Source organism: Chlorocebus sabaeus, chromosome 15 (assembly GCF_047675955.1).
Source record: "Chlorocebus sabaeus isolate Y175 chromosome 15, mChlSab1.0.hap1, whole genome shotgun sequence".
Lineage (NCBI taxonomy): Eukaryota > Metazoa > Chordata > Mammalia > Primates > Cercopithecidae > Chlorocebus > Chlorocebus sabaeus.
In genome coordinates this window covers 49,590,790-49,612,051 of record NC_132918.1, presented here as the reverse complement: position 1 = coordinate 49,612,051, position 21,262 = coordinate 49,590,790, and the positions used below count along the sequence as shown (strand labels likewise).

General features: G+C 41.7%; 1 protein-coding gene across 16 annotated transcripts in view; it reads left to right on the top strand.

Moving 5' to 3' along the window:
- Positions 1-21,262, top strand: part of ZBTB38 (zinc finger and BTB domain containing 38) — a 161,768-nt gene that overhangs the window by 104,664 nt on the left and 35,842 nt on the right. For 13 of the 16 annotated variants that reach the window (XM_038002775.2, XM_038002776.2, XM_038002780.2 and 10 more), the window contains one exon: positions 13,099-19,603. The exons of 2 other annotated variants lie outside the window; for them this stretch is intronic. In XM_038002775.2, coding sequence (XP_037858703.1) covers positions 13,099-16,689 — 3,591 coding nt within the window. In that variant the 3' untranslated portion in view covers positions 16,690-19,603. Of the gene's footprint in view, positions 1-2,459; positions 2,754-13,098; positions 19,604-21,262 lie in introns of those variants that run through there. One more of the 16 variants, XM_008008909.3, reaches the window with a different exon arrangement.

The following is a 21,262-nucleotide window of genomic DNA, read 5'->3' as shown; positions in this document are numbered from 1 at the left end:
GAGATACAACAGTGAACAGTGAGCAGCCTAGATAAGCAGCTCCTCCTGGAGCTTACTTTCTGGCGGGCAGAGTGGACAGTAAACAAGCAGGCAAGGACAGGTGATAATTGCAGGTTGAGGTAAGCAGTATGAAGAAATAAACAAGGTGATTTGAGGGCAAACCAAAGGGGCAGCAGATAGAGAGATGGGGTGGCCCCTCCGAGGAGACATTTGAGCTGGGCCTGAAGCACAAGCCTGAGCCAGCCATGGGCAGTGCCGGAACCGTGTGTGTCAAAGGCCACAGGGCCAGAAGAGACTGGGCAGGTGGAGTCAGCCCGGGGAGCCTGTGTGCCTGAGGGAAGGCAGTGCAAGGAGTGCAGTAGGAGGGAACGAGTGAGTCTGGAGAGTGGACAGCACAGGGCCTTGCTGGCCACTGGGAAGGGTCTGATTTTATCCTAAGATCAGGGGAAGGCCACTGAAGGGCTTTGAGCAGGGCTTGACTTGATCTCATTTGTAGGTTTGTTTTTCTGGTTTTTGTTTTGTTTTGGTTTTTGAGACACAGTTTCGCTCTTGTCACCCAGGCTGGAGTGCCATGGCGCGATCTTGGCTCACTGCAACCTCTGCCTCCTGGGTTCAAGTGATTCTCCTGCCTCAGCCTCCCGAGTAGCTGGGATTACAGGCATGTGCTACCACACCCAGCTCATTTTTTTTTGTATTTAGTAGCGACAGGGTTTTGCCATGTTGGTCAGGCTGCTCTCCAACTCCTGACCTCAGGTGATCCACCTGCCCCAGCCCCACAAAGTGCTGGGATTACAGGCGTGAGCCACTGCGCCCGGCCTCATTTGTAGTTTTTAAAGATCACCCTACATACTGCATGAAAGGTAAGCCGCATGAGCAGTTCTCTCCATAACCACCAACTAGGCAGAATGCAGTCAGTTCTCAAGCTAACTCCAGCTGACAGTTCTTGAACCCCCTGCTAGGTGCCAGGGACCACACTTGGTGCTTTTCAGGCGCATCATCTCATTCACTCCTCACTGCCCAGTTTCTGGTTTATCCAGGAAGTACCATTGTAAGCTGTGATTCACTGTCTTGCAAGAGTCCCGAGAAACCCAGCGTGCAGAGGGGCAGGGAGTGGGGAGCGGCAGTGCAGTGGGGGAGGCGGATTTAGATTTAACACCAGAGCAGCAGCTGGTGCTTCGTCCATTTTAGGACAACTCATTCTTGTGATTAGCTGGAGGTTCACTCTTGTTCGGAAGCCAGAATGTAAACGGCTCTTCCCTCTGCCTTCCCCCAGAGGTAGCAATCAACTGAGAGGTACAGAGCCACCTTCCATTCAATCAGCCAGCCCTTTGGGTTCACAAGGAAATGATGGTTGGCTTTTGAAATCAATTCTTGATAAGCTGACTCCTAAAATGAAAATTTTCAGGGGACAGGAACCCTGTCCTGGGGAACTCTGGGACACATCATTCCCCACAGCATTCAGATTAAAAATGCCTTCTATTAACACATTTTGGGGCCGGGCACGGTGGCTCACACGTATAATCCTAACACTTTGGGAGGCTGAGGCAGGCGGATCACCTGAGGTCAGGAGTTCAAGACCAGCCTGGCCAACATGGTGAAACCCCGTCTCTACTAAAAATACAAAAATTAACTGGGCATGGTGGCAGGCACCTGTAATCCCAGCTACTCAGGAGGCTGAGGCAGGAGTATCGCTTGAACCCAGGATGTGGAGGTTGTAGTGAGCCGAGATCATGCCATTGCACCCAGCCTGAGGAACAAGAGTGAGACTTAGTGTCAAAAAAAAAATATATATATATATATACACACACACACACACACGTATATATGTATGTATATGTGTATATGTGTGTGTGTGTATATATATATTTTTTGGGGGGATTCTGAGTGTCAGTGGAATTTGGGTAAAACAAGAAATAGAGACAGCACTCAAAAGGCTTCAGAGAGATTCTCTAAGCCTGTTTGCCAGACTTCTTAAGCAAGCAGGTGCCCAGGCAAGCTTGATCCTGAGATGAACTCAAGATGCACGAGCTACCCTGAAACACTGCTGCATTTCAAAAAGAAAAAAGAAACCTAGGACCTTTTCCCCCTTTCATCTTTCCAAACAAGCAACCTAAAATATTTAACTGGGCCCATTGCATCATTCATGAATCTGACAGTACTCGTTCTCACAATCCTATGTGCACGCAACTACAAGTCCAGGGCCCTAATGTTTACCTTTTCCAGATAATAGGTGAGGTTGTCCAAGCTGGCCTCCCTCTCTGCTGAGAGCACTCCAGCAGCTTCCCGATGTTGGCCTTCAGAACAGCCTGAATTTCAGTTAAAAAATAAGCTTCCCCTGTCACACTATGCCTTCTTGAATCTGATAGCTTAAGTGCAGTAAAATCTGATAAATGTAGCTTTTCTGTGCCCGTTTCAGGCCGCATTTAAAGGCAACATCAACAGGATTTTCCTTTTCCTAGACACAGCTCAACTCCATAAAGGACTTCTGTTTTGTAATCTGTTTTCGAGATCTGATGCGTGTGTTTCTAACACCCCGTCACGTGAGGAGGTCTGACGTAGTCACCCAACATGACTATGAGAAAATATACTGCAAAGATGTGTGTGGGATGGTGCAGCCAGCTCCCTGAAGCAAAATGTCCTTTGTCGGAAAACTTTCCGCAGGGAATAACAGACCCGTGCAGTAGATTTCACTTTGATATGGCCCCTGCGCTGGCCCAGTATGGACTGCAGGTTTGACTTTTGCAGGATTCCAGGTCAGTATCCTAATACAGTGCGTTCTTTTTTTAGTTAGGTTTTATTTCTAAGTTTCTTTTTATAGAAGACAACTTGCCATAGAGGGAGGAGAAAGTTGCTCTGTCGATTCAGTTGTTATTATGTACGTTAGGAGCTGCGTGGCCAAGGGCTGGCAAGAGGGCTCTTGGCCTTTTCCTCTGATTAGAAGATTTTTAAAAATGGAGTTTAATCTGGCCCTGGAGAGTGGCTTTGAGTAAGTGACTTGTAGTTCTAAGAATGTAGACTGAAAAGGTTTACTTCACTCTTCTCTCTGTAATGTCTTAGAGCTTTACTAATAAAAATACACCGGATTTTACTAACAAGCCCTATAAAGATCTGCATAATAAATGCATTAGTTAACAATTTAAAGAGATTTTTCAAGTTTTTTTTTTTTTTTTTTTTTTTTTTTTTTTGCATTGTAAGAATTAGGGTTTATATGGAAACTATCATTTTAAGTTTTCTGTGCATTTCAGTAAGATCGCCTTAACTAATTGAAAGGAGAGAAAATTTAATTAAGCTGGAAATACTGGGAAGTCGTTAAAGTCAGATTATTGCCAAGAATTATTTCCCTTATTTTCAAATTCATTCCCAGAATGAGTGAACCAATACTTAAAAAGCAATATCCAGGATAGATTACTGTGACCAAGCTAACCTTTGAGACTTGGAAGGCCAGGATGCAAGCAGTGATAGATTGATTGTATAAACAGATTGTAGGCAGCAGCCTCAAAGAACAATTTTTACCTGTGTCTAGTGTGGAGTGGACTGTTGCTCCACCTGGTTTTTCAGCCATGTTCAAACTCAAGAAATAGTCATCGCCTCAAACTTGGAAAATTAAGGACAGGTATGGAGAGTGTGTATATCTGCGTGACTGTGGGTGTGTCTGTGTTTCTGTATCCCTTGGTCTCCATCTGTCTCCTGAGGATTTCTGCTTTGTGTTTCACCACATTTTATTCACTGTCTCTTTAGTCCTTTTAGGCTTATATAGATTTATTTTTTTTGAGTAAAATAATTTTTAAATAATTTCTTAGAAAATTATTTAAGATTTTTAATTAAATTTGTTTTGACTTTTTTTTGTTTTGGTTTTGGTTTTGGCTTTGGTTAGCACAGCAGTTCTCAAATTTTTTGGTCCCTAGACTCCCTTACACTCTTACAGTCATTGGGTATGCAAAGAGCTTTTCTTATTTGAGTTCTTTCTATCAATATTTACCATATTCAACATTTTAAATAAGAATTGAAAGAACTATTAGATTGATGCAAAGGGAATTGCAGTTTTTGCCACTGTTTTTAATTGCACCTACCTAGTATTTATTAACTGATGGAAAATGACTGTGATAAATCCAACAGAATGATAAAATAACATTTTATTAAAAGTAACTATTTTCTAAAACAAAAAAAAAAATAGTAAGAGGACTAGTACTGTTTTACATGTTTACAAATATTTTGAAGTCTGGCTTAACGGAAAGAGAGCTAGATTTTCATCTGTGCTCCTGCCTTCAGCTGTGGCACGCTGTTTTAGTGGAAGTATGTAAAGGAAATCCAGCTTCTCACAAATAGGTAGTTGGAAAGGGAAGGAATTTTTTAATAGCCTTTTCAGCTAATTATGGATATTCTTTGATACTACACCAAAACTTGACAAGTGATAATTTCCTAAAAATGTGTTTTTATTAGTAAATCTTTAAGAGATTGCAGAGAGAAGAGTGAAGCAATCCTACATTCTTAGAACTCGAAGGCACTTTCTCGAGGCCGCCCTCTAGGGCAAGTTCCCCTCTGCTCACTCTCAACATCACCAACAACGGCTTGTCATGCCTACAGGTGCAGAGAGTACAAAGATGAATCAGATTGTCCCTGTTCTCAAGGAGCTCATAGGGAAGATATAAATGTGAACAAATGCATGATACCATACATTGTAATGATGGGAAACCAAAAACTAGAAATTCTGGAGGAGCAAGGCTATCCAGATAAGACATCAACTGAGACATGAACAAGCGAGGATTGCCAGGCAGGGGAACTAGGGACTGGGAGAGAAGGATAATCTTTTTATTTTTTATTTATTTATTTTTTTTGAGAAGGAGTCTCGCTGTGTCTCCCAGACTGGAGTGCAGTGGCGCGATCTCGGCTCACTGCAAGCTCCACCTCCCGGGTTCACGCCGTTCTCCTGCCTCAGCCTCCTGAGTAGCTGGAACTACAGGCGTGTGCCACCGCCCCCGGCTAATTTTTTGTATTTTTAGTAGAGACAGGGTTTCACCGTATTAGCCAGGATGGTCTCGATCTCCTGACCTCGTGATCCACCCACCTCGGCCTCCCAAAGTGCTGGGATTACAGGCATGAGCCACCACACCCGGCCTGAGAAGGATAATCTTAAGAGGAAATACAGTTTCTCTCCTAAGGCTTTATTCAGGCAGAATGTAGAAGTCGTCCAAAGTTATAAGAAAAGGGACCCATGACAAGGGAGAGTGTGTGCTGTGTGTGTGTTGGGGGGAGGTGGGGAGTATGGATGTAGGGAGTGGGGAGGCTAGGATGGAGAAGAGGGCTTCTGCTTTTTACCTTAATGCACATCTGTGCTGTTTCAGTCTTTGACCATGAACATAGATTCATTTTCTTTTTCTAAAGCTAGGAAATTCTAAAAAGCAAGTGAAGAAAGTTCATTTCAGTCATCAAAAGTATCTTAAGTGTCTCTTGTTTACATTATGTGTATATATTTTTAATTATATAAGGCTGAAGCATAGCAGGAGATAAAAACTGAAAATTCCAAATATGCTAATTTACTAGAATTTCCCAGTGGCATTTCTATAAAGTCTAATTATAAAATATGTTTATCATATATTTATATAATTCTTAAAAGTACTTTACATATTTGTACAATATACTTTATATACATATACACAAATGTCCTTATAAGTATGATATATAATTTTATATTTAATTTATACAGGCTGGCTGTGGTGGCTCAGGCCTGTAATCCAAGCATTTTGGGAGGCCAAGGTGGGAGGATCACTTGAGCCCAGGATTTGAGACCAGCTTGGGCAACATAGTGGGACCCCATCTCTAACAAAAAATTTAGAAACTATCCAAGGATGGTGGCACACACCTGTAGTCCCCGCTACTGTTGGGGGATGGGGGAAAGCTGAGGTGGAAGGATCACTCAAACCCAGGAGTTCAAGGCTATAATGAGCCATGACAGCACCACTGCCGTCTGATGGCACTCCAGCCTGCCTGGCAGAGCAAGACCCTGTCTTAAAAAAGAAAAAAGATAATAAAAGTAAAATCATGTATATAGAGATTTATATTTTCTTTATATATAAAATACTGGATGACCATTCATCCTGATTTTTTGAGGTACAGTCCCAATGTATCCCTGTTTTCCTGGCATTCGTTGTACCTCCTTTCTCTCTCAAGTGTTCTGTTTTGGATGCTGAATTATATGTTCATCCTATTTCTATATCTGTGCTTATAAAATGTATTTAAATATATGTCCATGCATTTATATATGCATGCTTGTATTTGCACACACATGTGCCTGTATACATATGTGTACTATACATTTTAAAAATATATTTTAGGCCAGGCACAGTGGCTCACGCCTGTAATCCCAGCACCTGGGGAGACCAAAGTGGGCAGATTACAAGGTCAGGAGTTCAAGACCAGCCTGGCCAACATGGTGAAACGCTGTCTCTACTAAAAATACAAAAATTAGCCAGGCGTGGTGGCACACACCTGTAATCCCAGCTACTTGGGAGGCTGTGGCAGAAGAAAAGCTGGAACCCTGGAGGCAGAGGTTGCAGTGAGCCAAGATCGCACCACTGCACTCCAGCCTGGGCAACAGAGTGAGACTCCGTCTCAAAAAAAAAAAAAAGAAAAAAAAACTAACATAAAATTATATTTTAAAAGCTATTCCAGCTAAAATGCAAACTCAGGAAAATAGTGACATTAAAGTCAGGTGGCCAGTTATCCAATTACAAATTACTTTATGTTTTTAAAAATATTGACTTACCCAAATTTTTATATCTAGAATATTTTTGTTAGCCTTTTTATGCTTATCTATTCCATCTCGGTGAATTTATTGCACAAAACTTGCTTTTTAGAAAATATTTTAGAAAGTTACATGTAAATTAAACCTCATCTTCTTTCTAACTTACATTTCTTTTTCTGAAATCTGTTGGGGCTTTCCATTGGCAGGAGCTCCTAAGACTTCTGTTTTAAGTTACTCTTCGTGAAGAAATGTAGTGGAGGAGGTTGCTTTAAAGTAAAGTCAAAGAATACTGTTTTTGGTGAAAATGACTTTCCCCCTCCCACATGAGCTCTTTTAAAGTCTAAATTTTCATCCTGGGGATATCCTTCAAGTAAGTATGTCTAAGTGGGTCCAATGTTATTTTACTTACTGTTCTTATCAGTCACACAAACCTAACCTGCCGAAGAGGCCAGGCGGCCACATTACTGAGAGAAGCTGCCTGGTGATAAATCCTTGGGCAGGCAGCGTGTGTGTTGGGGACACAGCCACTTGGCACCAGTCCTTTTTGCCAGGCAAGCTACAACCCCAGTGTGGCCTGGTCTTCCTGTTTTTCAAAAAAAACTATATTGAATTTTTTTTTTTTTTTTTTTTTTTGAGACAGAGTCTTGCTCTGTCACCCAGGCTGGAGTGCAGTGGTGTGATTTTGGCTCACTGCAACCTCTGCCTCCTGGGTTCAAACGATTCTCCTCCTCAGCCTCCTGAGTAGCTGGGACTACAGGCACCCACCACCACGCCTGGCTAAGTTTTGTATTTTTAATAGAGTTGGGGTTTCACCATGTTGGCCAGGCTAGTCTTGAACTCCTGATCTCAAGCGATCCGCCTGCCTCGGCCTCCCAAAGTGCTGGGATTACAGGTGTGAGCCACCGCGCCCAGCCGGCTACATTGATTTTTATGTTAGAGTTTTTCAACGTGGTTAAGTAAGATTTTCAAAAATATGGTTTTAAAAATCACACGGGTCAAACAAAACCTGTGGGGACCAGATTTGCTGTATGGCTTACAGTGGGCCTCCTCTGGTCTGCAGATGTAGAACTGATTTCCTTGTTGCACTTTGGACCTGTGGAATATGGCTTTTAGCCGTAGCACTTTCTGAGATCATCCAATGAGCTGGATAAATGTGCTGTGAAGACAGTTTTGACAACACTTGGTGGTTTGGGGAGTGGTCACTGTTAAGATTGGAGAGGTGGATATAGAGTCTTAACTTTAAATTGCTTCTCCAACAAGTTTCACTGCTTTTTTTCAAGTTCCATTTGCAGATTCAGACTCTGTTTTAAGCAGGTGCATTGACTCCTGGATTATAAACTTCTTGAGGGCATGAAATTCTGACTCTGTCTCTTTCTGCCTGAAGTTGCCTTTTCTCCTCTTGTCCATATCTGCAGTGCTTAATTCCAGCAGCAGAATCCAGTACATGCCACTTCCTCCTGCAGGGAGTTTCTCAGCCTCCCCCTTCTGCCTCCCTTACTCTCTGTTGACTCCCATACCTTTTCCCTGCATGCCTGATCCTGGATGTTCCCTGAATTTCTGGTTTTTTTGCAGTGTTTCATGAGCATATCTTAGTTCCCCTGCCACCCTGCAAACCTTTGAGGGTAGAATTTTTGTTTCTCTTACGGCACCGAGTTTTGATATCAGCGCTTAGAAATGGTTCTGGCTAGTTGATTAAAAACTACCTGAAATAAGGTGCTCCTCTGGAACAAGGTGGGAAGGAGACTTTCCAATGTTTACTCTGTATGCTTCTTCAATTTGATGTCATATGAATTTATTACTTATTCACAAAAGAAATTAAGGTATAAAAATACATACGAATTCCAGGGTCTCACCCCAGCTGTTCTAAACCAGAATCTCTGTAGGAGCAGGGGAGATGGAATCTGTAAAGCTGTACTATCTGAATACCTCTCAGGTGATTTTGATGCCTAGCCAGGTTTAGGAACCACTGCCTCAAAGCACATAATAGGTATTCAGTAAGCATTCGTTCAAAGGAGGAATGAACACTTGTCCTTCTTTTTTTTTTTTTTTTTTTTGAGATGGAGTCTTGCTCTATTGCCCAGGCTGGAGTGCAGTGGTGCAATCTTGGCTCACTGCAACCTCTGCCTCCTGGGTTCAAGCAATTCTTCTGCCTCAGCCTCCCGAGTAGCTGGGACTACAGGTGCATGCCACCATGCCCAGCTGATTGATTGCTTGTGTTTCTATAGCACTTAGCTTATGCCTTCTGCCTAGCAATTGTTCAGTAAATATTTGTTAAGAGAATTAAAGTGAATTTTGAATTCAGATGCCATCACCACCTCCAACACCCCATCCCACTTTCTCTCTCTGTCTCTTTTTTTTTTTTTTTTTTTTTTTTTTGAGACGGAGTTTCACTCTTGTTGCCCAGGCTGGAGTGCAATGGTGCAATCTTGGCTCACCACAACCTCTGCCTCCCCGGTTCAAGTAGTTCTCCTGTCTCAGCCTCCCAAGTAGCTGGGATTACAGGCATGTGCCACCACGCCTGGCTAATTTTGTATTTTTAGTAGAGACGGGTTTTCACCATGTTGGTGAGGCTGATCATGAACTCCTGACCTCAAGCGACCCACCCGTCTTGGCCTACCATAGTGCTAGGATTACAGGCATGAGCCACCGCGCCTCGCCCACCTCATCCCACTTTCTTAGCTCAAATCTCATTATGACTCTCAATGGTTCCCTATTCACTTCTATATAAAATTTAACTGTAGGGAGTCCTTTAGGGCCCTTTATGATCTAGTCTGACCCTTCTTTCCCAAGCCGTCTCATTCAACAGATACATGCTGAGGCCTGCCGTGTGCCTGACCCCATATAGACACTGTCAACTGGGCTGCACACACCACTCCTGCCACCACTCAGGCTCCCTCATCAGCCCCTGAGAACAGTACCCGCTTTGATCATTTTTAATTTATTTTGCCTATAGTGTTCCTTCTGCTTACAGAATCCTTCCTATACCCCTGTTTTACTTATTTATGGAAGTAATCCAGGGCCTCTGTAAATAATTTTACTTACTCTTCTAACATTTTATACTTATCTCCAGTATATGGCCTGCCATCATGGATTCCAGTGATTAGTTGACAGTTCTCTTTCTTCCCCTAGACTCTGGGCTCCTTGAGATCAGAGACTTGCCTTCCTCCTGTTCGTATCTCCAGTATATCTCTAGCACCCAAGTACTGTGTCTGACCATATTAACATATTTGCTGGATAAAGTTGTTAGAAGGTGTATCAAGAAGGCAAATCAAGGTGCTACTTAGTAACTATGATTTTTAAAGGATTTCTGCCACACAAAGGTAGATATCCCCCCTGAAAAATGTCATGCTTTGATTTTGCAAAGTTATGACAATATTTTAATGACATATATAATGATACTTATTGTATATGTTGTTCTGTTAAGTATGACTATGGTATTATTCTGTGTTAAGAGTAACACGGCCTTTTGCTGACCATCCTAGCTGAACAATCTGAGAGAAGAATCAGAATCCTACAGAAGTGGTTGGGGCTTTGTATATTATAAATCTGAGTCAGGACACCCTAGAGTGTTCATTAGCCCAACGTGAAATGCCGTATTCCCCAAATGGAAGCAGAGCCTAAAGGGAGATTCAGGATGCTGTGAAGCAGAATGTTTTGGAAGAAGCAGTAGTTTTGAATTGGAAGGACAAAATAGATGATGTCAGCATAGACCTAAGCCGCCTTTCTGAATCATAGAGCATGTGTTTTTTCAGATCTGAAGCTATCTAGTCAGGCTGATAAAGTATTAAAATAATGTGTGGGCTTCTGAGAAGCCAAACATGATAAAAATATATGTGCCAGGGGAGAAAGGAGATCCTACAGGGGCCCAGAGCAGAGAGACTTCAAAGAAGGCAAAAGAAATATCAGCATAGTATGCTATCGATCTGTGACCCAGTGAAGGACAGACTCCTTCACTCCGGAGTGACCCTTTCTCCCCTTCAGGGGCAAAGAGGAAGCCATAAGATTCCATTTCATTTCATTCTAGTTTTATTTGTAGAAATAATCCCCCATACTTCTGGAAAAGATTCATGGAAGATTACAGTTAAAGGCAGGGTAGACAAGAGCAGAAGAACTAATGTTAAAGAAAATGAAACAATAGGCACACCAGAAACCCAGGCCAAGAATAGCTACAACAATTGATGATAAAAGTTAGTTCTGAGCTTCTTTGTCTTGAGAATTAAAACAGAAACATGGTGAATATAGTGTTCTCATTATCTGAATTGAAGAATTTGTTAATAGAAAGGTACTTTTTTCCTATGACTGGATACTGTAAAAGAATTTATCAGATGGGTCCTTGTATAAAGGACATTAAATAACATAATAGTCACAGCTTACAATAGCAGCTTTACAAAAAGGTAAAGAGAGGTTCTTTGTGTGGCTATCTGGTCCATCCAACTAAATAAATGCCATGAGCTAAATGTTATACTTTAGTGCTAGGAAAACACTGCCACTGAGAGTTAAAGTTGTATCATCAAACTGTAAGGCTTTCTGGAGACATCACTTAATACAGAATAGCATAGAGAGACTGGATGAATAGCTGGTTAGTATGTTCTGTAGACCAGAGGGGTTTTTTTGGTGTGTGTTTTGTTTGTTTGTTTGTTTTGCTTTACTTTTAACTGCATGTGGTGATCTATTAGCGGGTAGTGAAATTAGTGAGTTGCTGTAAGCATTCTTTAAAAGAAAAGGCTGGGTGTGGTGGCTCACGCCTGTAATCCCAGCACTTTGGGAGGCCGAGGCGGGCAGATCACAAGGTCAAGAGATCGAGACCATCTTGGCCAACATGGTGAAACCCCATCTCTACTAAAAATACAAAAATTAGCTGGGCATGGTGGCATGCACCTGTAGTCCCAGTTACTTGGGAGGCCGAGGCAGGAGAATCACTTGAACTCTGGAGCCGGAGGCTGCAGTGATCTGAGATCATGCTACTGCACTCCAGCCTGGCGACAGAGCGAGACTCCATCTCAAAAAGAAAAGTACTAGAGCAGAACAGAATGCATCACACCTAGTAAGGGTGAGTGTTAATTTCATTTGTGTCTTAGGTCACTATGTACTGTGACAGAGATCGTAAGAGATAGGTCACTGTCTCTTACTGTGGGAAGTATGAAAGCTGCTGCTTTTCACTGCCCCTCACTAAAATATCAGTTAGTAAACTCTAGCACCCCAAGCTCATGGAGTAGGATTTATATAGAGAATATAGCAAATACAGAGAAGAATAGAGATGGGATCCTCAGACCAGAACAAGAGCCACTGTGCCTTGAAGTTGTGCTAATTCAGGAACCTATGACTAGATTCATTCTTGTCCATTCTTGTCAAAGGATTTAGAAATGTCCTTTCCTGGTTTTACGTTTTATCTCCTTTGTATTTGCCTTCAATACCTGACAGTTCTTTTTGAAAGCCCTAGTCTACTTTGTCTCTACTAAAGGGGAAACTAGAAAAGGAACCTGATGAGTCCCCGCAGGGCCAATAGCGCAGAAAGGCAGGGTGCCCCTGGTGGTCAGACTCGATTACACACCCTGCAACTCGAGAGAGAGAGACCCTTCTGAGCCACAAATCAGGAAGGGCTCCTTCAGTTCTTGCTGCTTCTCTGAGTGGGCAATAGCTTTGCATATAGGTACCACTTAAGGAAAATTCATTTTAAAAAATAGCCTGGGCAACATGGCAAAACCCCGTCTCTACCAACAATACAAAAATTAGCCAGGCGTGGTGGCTTGCATCTGTGGTCCCAGCTACTCAGGAAGCTGAGGTGAGAGAATAGCTTGAGTCTGGGAAGTGGAGGTTACAGTGAGCAGAGACTGTGACACTGCACTCCAGCCTGGGCGACAGAGTGAGACTTTGTCTCAAAAAAAAAAAAATCATTTTCCTGCTTCATGGTTATGACTGGATCATCAGAGTCCACTTTGAAAATAGGCAGGAAGCTTGTGGCAGGACCATGGAATTGCCCAGCTCTAGTAGTTCAAAGCAGCAGCCTTGAGTGATGATGAGACCCTTAACATTTCAGAAAAAATAAAGTAAAATAAAACCTCCTCCCCTCCCAAATTTGGACATGTATATATAGCTCCAACTTTGGAGTAAAGGGGAAGGAGTTCTGGGAGGATTTCCAATGATAACAACTATTAGCAATGGTATGAGAAACAGGCTGGGGCAAGAAAAAGATTTAGCTTCTAATGTTGACTCTTGAGCCTTGGGAGCATCAACAGAGAGATAAAAACCTGAAGTTTCATACAAAAGAACAGTTTTTCACAGAAGTGGAAAATAGTCTAGAGATAAAGAAGCCACCTGTGGAAGAGTCTCTGACCATTTCTCTCCTCTTGTTTCAGATGACAGTCATGTCCCTTTCCAGGGACCTCAAGGACGACTTTCACAGTGACACGGTGCTCTCCATCTTAAATGAGCAGCGCATTCGGGGCATTTTATGCGATGTCACTATCATTGTGGAAGATACCAAATTTAAAGCCCACAGCAATGTTCTGGCAGCTTCAAGCCTGTATTTTAAAAATATCTTTTGGAGCCATACAATCTGTATTTCCAGCCACGTCCTGGAGCTGGACGATCTCAAAGCTGAAGTGTTTACCGAAATACTTAATTATATCTACAGTTCCACAGTCGTCGTCAAGAGACAGGAAACAGTCACTGATCTTGCAGCTGCAGGAAAAAAGCTGGGAATATCATTCTTGGAAGACCTTACCGATCGCAACTTCTCAAATTCCCCGGGTCCCTATGTATTCTGTATTACTGAAAAGGGAGTGGTTAAAGAAGAAAAACATGAAAAAAGGCATGAAGAACCAGCCATCACTAATGGGCCAAGGATCACAAATGCATTTTCCATCATCGAAACAGAAAATAGTAATAACATGTTTTCCCCGCTGGACTTGAGGGCAAGTTTCAAAAAGGTCTCTGACTCCATGAGAACAGCTAGCCTTTGCCTGGAGAGGACGGACGTCTGCCACGAGGCAGAGCCTGTCCGCACACTCGCTGAGCACTCATACGCTGTTTCTTCCGTAGCTGAGGCTTACAGAAGTCAGCCTGTACGTGAACATGATGGCAGTTCACCTGGTAACACAGGGAAAGAAAATTGCGAAGCCCTTGCAGCAAAACCGAAAACATGTCGGAAGCCAAAGACATTCTCCATACCACAGGATTCTGATTCAGCCACAGAAAATATACCACCCCCTCCAGTATCCAACTTAGAGGTTAATCAAGAAAGAAGTCCACAGCCAGCTGCCGTTCTCGCTCGTTCAAAATCTCCAAACAATGAAGGAGATGTCCATTTTTCCAGGGAAGATGAAAATCAATCTTCTGATGTTCCCGGGCCGCCGGCAGCAGAGGTTCCACCTCTGGTGTACAACTGTAGCTGCTGTTCCAAAGCCTTTGACAGCAGCACTCTGCTCAGTGCCCACATGCAGCTTCACAAGCCGACCCAGGAGCCTTTAGTGTGCAAGTATTGCAACAAACAGTTCACCACCCTGAACAGGTTGGATCGGCATGAACAGATCTGCATGAGGTCAAGCCACATGCCCATTCCTGGAGGAAACCAAGGCTTTTTAGAAAACTATCCTACCATTGGACAAAATGGAGGTTCATTCACAGGTCCAGAACCTTTATTATCTGAAAATAGGATTGGTGAATTTTCCAGTACCGGAAGTACTTTGCCAGACACGGACCACATGGTTAAATTTGTTAATGGGCAAATGCTCTATAGTTGTGTTGTGTGCAAACGTAGTTATGTGACCTTATCTAGCCTCCGAAGACATGCAAATGTTCACTCCTGGAGAAGAACATATCCTTGCCATTACTGCAACAAAGTATTTGCATTGGCTGAGTACAGGACAAGGCATGAAATTTGGCATACGGGAGAAAGACGATATCAGTGCATTTTCTGTCTTGAAACTTTCATGACCTACTATATACTCAAAAATCATCAGAAGTCTTTCCATGCCATCGATCATAGACTTTCCATCAGTAAAAAAACAGCAAATGGAGGCTTGAAGCCTAGTGTCTATCCATATAAACTTTATAGGCTACTGCCTATGAAATGCAAAAGAGCCCCTTATAAGAGCTACCGAAATTCTTCCTATGAAAATGCACGAGAAAACAGTCAAATGAATGAGTCTGCACCTGGTACCTATGTTGTTCAGAATCCACACAGCTCTGAATTACCTACGCTGAATTTCCAAGATACTGTAAACACCCTGACCAACAGTCCAGCCATCCCATTGGAAACATCTGCATGTCAGGACATACCCACTTCTGCCAATGTACAAAATGCAGAGGGCACCAAATGGGGAGAGGAGGCATTGAAAATTGATCTTGACAATAACTTTTATTCAGCTGAGGTGTCAGTTTCTTCCACTGAAAATGCTGTCAGTTCTGACCTCCGGGCAGGGGATGTACCTGTTTTATCTTTGAGTAATAGTCAAAGTGAGAATGCCGCCTCTGTGATCAGCTACAGTGGCTCTGCACCCTCGGTCATTGTACACAGCAGCCAGTTTTCATCGGTGATCATGCACAGCAATGCCATTGCTGCCATGACCAGCAGCAACCACAGAGCCTTTTCAGACCCAGCTGTCAGTCAGTCCCTGAAAGATGACAGTAAGCCTGAGCCAGATAAAGTGGGTAAGTTTGCAAGCAGACCCAAAAGCATTAAGGAGAAAAAGAAAACGACATCACATACCAGGGGAGAAATACCGGAGGAGTCAAAGTACGTTGCCGATCCTGGAGGATCATTGAGCAAAACCACAAATATTACTGAAGAAACCAGTAAAATTGAAACCTACATTGCAAAACCTGCTCTGCCGGGAACCTCCACAAATAGTAATGTTGCACCCCTTTGCCAAATAACAGTGAAAATTGGAAACGAAGCCATTGTGAAAAGGCACATCCTAGGATCTAAATTGTTTTATAAAAGAGGGAGAAGACCCAAGTATCAGATGCAGGAGGAGCCTTTGCCACAGGGGAATGACCCGGAACCCAGTGGAGACAGCCCACTCGGGCTTTGCCAATCCGAGTGCATGGAGATGAGTGAAGTGTTCGATGACGCAAGTGACCAGGATTCCACTGACAAACCGTGGCGCCCTTACTACAACTACAAACCCAAAAAGAAATCCAGACAGTTGAGAAAAATGAGGAAAGTCAACTGGAGGAAGGAGCACGGAAACAGGAGCCCGAGCCATAAATGTAAATACCCAGCAGAACTGGATTGCGCTGTGGGGAAGCCTCCTCAGGATAAACCCTTTGAGGAAGAAGAAACTAAAGAGATGCCCAAGCTGCAGTGTGAACTCTGTGACGGAGACAAAGCAGCGGGGGCTGGAAACCAAGGAAGGCCCCACCGACATCTTACTTCTCGGCCATACACCTGCGAGCTCTGCGCCAAGCAGTTCCAGAGCCCTTCCACACTCAAAATGCACATGAGATGTCACACCGGGGAGAAGCCATACCAGTGCAAGACCTGCGGACGGTGCTTTTCGGTGCAAGGAAACTTACAGAAACACGAACGCATCCACCTGGGCTTGAAGGAGTTTGTCTGTCAGTATTGCAACAAGGCGTTCACCTTGAATGAGACCCTCAAAATCCATGAAAGAATCCATACTGGAGAAAAGCGTTACCACTGTCAGTTCTGCTTTCAGAGATTTTTGTATCTCTCCACCAAAAGGAATCATGAGCAGAGGCATATTCGGGAGCATAATGGGAAGGGCTATGCCTGCTTCCAGTGCCCCAAAATTTGCAAAACAGCTGCTGCCCTTGGAATGCACCAAAAGAAACACTTATTCAAAAGCCCAAGTCAGCAGGAGAAAATAGGTGACATGTGCCACGAAAACTCAAATCCCTTGGAGAATCAACATTTCATTGATTCAGAAGACAATGACCAAAAGGATAACATACAAACCGGTGTGGAAAATGTTGTCCTTTGAGTGGCAAGAGTTAGAAAAATCTTCAAAAATATAGTTGGTGGGTTTTTTTTTGTTATGATTTAAGTTTAGTTTAATTTTATTCACATAACAGTCATGAAGGAGTGAAATTTAAAAACAAAACAAAAAAACACTCATTTGTGAAAATTCCAGAAAAAGGATCCTAATATCTACTTTGGGTTTTAGCATTAACTTTATGCAAAGTGCACAAAAACATAATAGCTGACTCCTCCAGCATCCCAAGTTTCTTGTGAAAGTTAATGAAGTTCTTAGCTGTGGTATTTCTACCAGTGAAAAAAGGAGTTTAATTTTAGCCTAGTTTGAAACTTTCTAATAATTGCTAATATGAACTGGCTGCTGAACTGTCTTTAGTCACTGGAGAAAATGAAGATGGCATCTTCGTAAATATGTTATGTGGTAATGAGCTGTGTGACGGTCTTTATTCCCATCTGGCTTCTGCACTATTAAAATTTGTTTAAATTAATGGATACACATGAAATACTTAAACAATATAACTGAAATTATGTGCATAATGAGTAACCTAAAGTAGGACATTCATACATTATGTAGAACTACTTTTCTGCAACACAAACCTTGTAAAATACATATATAAATCACTATAACTTTTAACTGTCCATATCCCCTGTAGAGAATTATGAGGAGCAATAGATCTGCAAATAATGAGGACTGATGTAAAAATCAGTAGAAAGCATTTTGAATATGATTTCAGAGCATGTGAATGCTTTTAGATGGAATGCTGTTCCCTTGAAGTTATGGCTGAGCTGTTCTTAGAACTGGTCTACTCAATTCACAGAAAACATAGGTCATGCCTTATCTATGGGGGAACACCCTCCCAGAATTTACCTGTGATTGCCTGTGCTACATATTACTTTGCAATGGCCTCATCTCAGAGAATGAAAGAGGGTCACATTCTTCTGAAACTCTCTGCAGTCTTCCAACCACCACAAGGCCATGGATGTGGGGGGTCTATTCCAGACAGACTTAAGGGTTCAAGTGGAAGCTGCCATCTCCCATTCCACTGAAGGGATTTAGTGCAAGGTACACTGCAGTAGTGAATTCCCAGGCACTTGAAAGTGACTGCCTAATCCCTAGTAATTGTAATTACTAGCCTTCTTGGAGATTATGCAGCCCACAAGTACAGACTAGTATAATAAAGCAAAAGGGCAAAGGAACCCCCACCCTCCACCCCACCCATTAATGACTTGAGTGGGCAAGAAGAAGTGATGGCCTTCCTTGCCTAAAACAATAGCCTTGTTTTTAGGGGATGGAAAGGTAGAATGTGGAGTGACATGGTTCTATCGTTTACTTATGAGACTCAGAAATATATCTACAAAGCCAGATGCTCTGTCGTCATATTTGCAGACATCTACACCCCTTGCTAAAAACCCACTGAAGTTTTTTTAATGTTCTTTTACACTGACCCACACCATCAACATTACCCTCAAATCTAATTGCCCTACATCATATTCTATCATGTGGACCAGGTTCCTGGAAAGCTGGAATGCATGATTCTTTTTTAAACTGCCAGAATAGGAGGGAGAGAAAACATTTCTACCCTTTGATCACCGGTGTGAACAGAATCCGGAATGCAGTTTCAGCCTGACCTGCAGTCATTCATGTTCATTGGATTTGACGGATGGTTATCAAAGATTGGAAGGTTATCATTGTGCAGAAGTAGCTTAAAGGACTCCGGTTTCCCTCTACAAGTGTGATGTCTCCATGAAGAAGATTTAGTATGGATTTGGGTGGGTAAGAAAGCATTTAAACACCCAGGAAAGGACATGATTAAAGTTGACCTTTTAATACTGTAGTACCTTGCTGTTAAGTAACCCCACTATTGTATCTGCATTTATCTTTTGTTCATCTACTTTCACTTACATACAGTATTATATAAGTAGAGAAAAATGGGAAAATGCAAGCAAATTCAACTTTATTTTATACATTGTATATATGTATACCCTACACTATTCATTTGGGTTTTGTTAGATAGTCACAAAGGGCTTATGAAAATCATTTTTGAATTGATAATTAGAACATTGAATAAGCAATCCTATGATCCACTAATTTGTTTTATCAGTTAATAATATGAATCAAAGATAATTAGTGTGTACTCTAGTCATTTTGATTTCAGTTAACCCCAAATATAAAATTACCTGTAGTGATGTCTCTCTCCCAGCCCTTACATGTGGATATTTTTTAAGTGGGACTTGTATGCTGATAATTCTAGACCAAAGTAAATATGGCAGAATATTTATACATGAAAAAATAATTTTGCAAATATTTTCTATAATTGTATTCATTTAAAATGTTGATAGCTTGTGTTAGTTTCAGGGAGGGGTGTATATTTTGATAAAAAAAATACTTGACTTTGTAATTCTGTATATTCTATACAATTTATAGCAGAGCCGTTTTAAGACAGCCTGGTCACTTTTTTTGTTAATTGTGAAAATTTTATTGAGTGATGTTTAAGTATGCATTGAGTACATGACCAACTAGAATTAAAGTAAGTGTAAACAGTGAACATACTGTATGCTGTACAAGATATAATGTAACTTGCTGTTTTAGCATCTGTATTTTGGTTAGAAGATATTATTAAATGCAGATGTTAAGGATTGGAAAAGTCTAATTTTATTTTTAGAAATAATGGATATAAATTTGTTTTTGCTTGATTAAAATAGCTTATTCCTATATTAAGTCTCTTTTTAAATGTTTTAATGTTATTTCTTTCGTGCAGCTATTTCATCTGAGTCACAGCTTTGTTTCCACGTATTATTCATTCGGTATATTTCTGTTTCCTTACTTGTTTACATTCCGTGGTACCTACTTACATGCTTAGGAGTCAAATGGATTATGACATTAGGAAAAAAGCAGAATAAAAGAGATTGAAGTCTTCTGATGATTGAGTGTTTTGGATAGGCCTGATCTTATAATGATAAATCAGAGAATGAAATGCTCTCCAGGAAGCATTCTGCTCCACTCATCCGCGGGAAACAAATTACATTTATTGAGTACCAGGCACTAGGCAATGTCTTTACATAGGCTATTTCATTAACACACACACACCAGAATTCAACCTCATTATCCTCATTTTATAGTGACTTTGAGAAGGTCTCACAACCAGACAAAGCCAGGATGCTAACCTAGGTCTGCCTGACTCCAAAGCCCATGTTTTTGTTCCTTCTCAACACTGTAGAGAAAAGTGATTTATAGAAACTGAACAGAGTATGAGGAAAGGAGACATGATAAAGTAATGCAGCTTTAGGATGGCAGTTAGTGACTGCCCTGGAACGGGATTAAAGGAGGCTGTGTCGGGTTCAGCTTCCCCTGAATTGGGCTTCCCTTATATCTCAGGAGATTGCCCTATAAAATCAGTAAAATTTGTGCACTTTTTTAAGGATATGGAGTAAAATTGTAATGGCATTATGAGCTAGTAATTTTCACACAAAGAAAAAAATACGTTCCATTGTCATAGACTCTACTCCTAAACTTAGCTAACTATCTTGCAAATGCCTGCAGTTTGTCCCAGTGGGCCATGTGAGAGGGGACGTCGGTGGCTCAGGCAGCACAGTCCATCACCAATACAGAGAAAATTACTGCCAGGCCTACCAATGACTGGCCAGTAGCATCAATTTTGTATTGGAAGGGCAATCCAAACCAGATTCACCAAAAATTTGATAACTTATCTGCTAAAACTAATTTCATTATCTAAAAGAAAACATTTAATATTGAAAGAATTTGTAACAATTGAGAAAGTAAAATCATAAAACAAAAAATGTTAGTACATTCTTTTCCATCACTTCGGATATTTTCATTCCTACTGCTCTTCATCTTATCTCATCACCTACTGATTGATTTGGTTCCACTTCCATCTGTCTGTATGAGTTTCTTTTTAGAGAAGCAACAGCTCTTCCACTTAGGTTTCCTCCATATCCAAGAACTCATCCCCATGCCATTCCCCCTCCCCAAATCCTGACCAGCTATTGATTTCTCTTCTGGAGAGAGAAGCCCCCTTTGCTCCCTCCCTAGTTTGTACCTCCTAACCCAATTCTTGAAGCAAGATGGTCAGTGAGCAAGAAAGTTGGCTGGGTGTGCAATTTAGAACTATTCATTCTAAATTTAGACAACGAATGGACGAACTAGTTAGAAATATTATGTTTTTATTTCATTAGTAACATCTAAAACATTCTATTTAGAATGTTTTTCTGGAAAATCAAACACTTTTGCAATAATTTTAAAATATATGACTTGTATGTAATTATAGGCAAAAGTATTTTATTCCAGTTAGAGAAACTGGTAAACAGACATTTTAAAGATGTAATAATGCAGCCAGGCGTGGTGGCTCACAACTGTAATCCCAGCACTTTGGGAGGCCGAGGCGGGAGTTGGAGAATGGGCTGGCCAACGTGGTGAAACCCCGTCTCTACTAAAAATACAAAACCAGCTGGGCGTAGTGGCAGGTACCTATAATGGTAGGAGTGGGGAGACTGAAGCAGGAGAATCACTTGAACCTGGGAGGTGGAGGTTGTAGAGAGCCGAGATCATGCCATTGCACTCT